This window comes from Eurypyga helias, unplaced genomic scaffold, assembly GCF_000690775.1.
Source record: "Eurypyga helias isolate BGI_N326 unplaced genomic scaffold, ASM69077v1 scaffold20712, whole genome shotgun sequence".
Taxonomy (NCBI): Eukaryota; Metazoa; Chordata; class Aves; order Eurypygiformes; family Eurypygidae; genus Eurypyga; species Eurypyga helias.
In genome coordinates, this window is record NW_010234314.1 from 1 (window position 1) to 1,108 (window position 1,108).

The window sequence follows — 1,108 nt, forward strand, 5'->3', positions numbered from 1 at the left end:
TCCTGGCCCCACACACCAAACCATCAGTAAAAGGGTGCTCAGCCCACGGCCATGGGGTGCTGGAGCTGTGGGGATGCAGCTCCGGTGCGGTCATGCCTGGCACAGCCCCCATGCCCACAGCCCCATCCCTGCAGGGACCCATGGCCGCGGGAGCTCACCGGTAGCAGTTGTTGTGGAAGTGGTTGTAACTGGCCAGAGCAAGGAGGACACCGAATCCAGGGCCCAGGGAGAAGAAAATCTGCGCGGCAGCATCAACCCAAACCTGGCAGGAGAAGCAACAGCCAGGCTGGAGAATGGGCAGGGGGTCGCCAGCATGCTCACCCCCCTGGCGTGCCCACCCCACAGCACAGGGATCGGGGTCCTTGTTGGGGCAGGCTGCCAAACCTCCTCTCTTGCCTGCCCCGTCCCATGAGATGTCTTGGGAACAGGGGAGCTGCCACGGGACAGCGGGAGCTCATTCCCACCCTGGGTCCTGCAGCAGCAGAATGAAGCAACAGCATCTCTGCTTCCCCGTGCCTGGAGCAGGGACGAAGTCAAGGGAAGCCCCGAGACCCCCGTGCCTGCTCCTGCCCGGGCAGGTTCAGCGCTGGCAGCATGGCCCTGATTACTTTTAATGAGAATTCTCAAGTGCTGCCTGGTAATTACCCACGGGAAGCCTATTGTCAGGCTGGGGCGAGAACGCGGCACAAACAAAACCCAGCGGCGATGAGATGGGTGATTCAATTATGGATTTACATTTCCAAGAGCCTGTCCAGGGCTTCTCGTTTCTGTAGAAACAAGGGCCACATCGCAGCAGCCAGACCCGTGGGCGGGGAGGGGTGTCCATCGCGGAGAGGGGGTCTGAGTGCTGCCATCCCTGGGGCGAGGGGCACAGGCTCCCGCCGCGCCCTCACCGCCGTGCTCAGGAGCTTGCCCCAGTCCGGGCGCAGGTAAAAGACGATCCCTTTCCAGGCGCCGGGTAGGGTGGCCCCTCGGACCAGCAGGATGAGGAGGACGACGTAGGGCAGTGTGGCCGTCACCCAAACCACCTGGGGAGAGGCACCAGCAGAGCTGCTCCACCGAGCACCCCAACGGTCCGTGTTGGGCATGGCCGGCTCGCTCGTGGCTG

General features: G+C 63.4%; 1 protein-coding gene across 1 annotated transcript in view; it reads right to left on the reverse strand.

The window, feature by feature from the left end:
- Nucleotides 1-158: 158 nt before the first annotated feature.
- Nucleotides 159-1,108, reverse strand: part of LOC104505703 (sodium-dependent serotonin transporter-like) — a gene marked incomplete at its 3' end in the record, with an annotated part of 3,781 nt that continues 2,831 nt past the window's right edge. The window contains exons 5-6 of the mRNA XM_010146387.1: nt 894-1,028; nt 159-262 (exon numbers count right to left, since the gene is read on the reverse strand). Coding sequence (XP_010144689.1) covers nt 159-262; nt 894-1,028 — 239 coding nt within the window. The remainder of the gene's footprint in view (nt 263-893; nt 1,029-1,108) is intronic.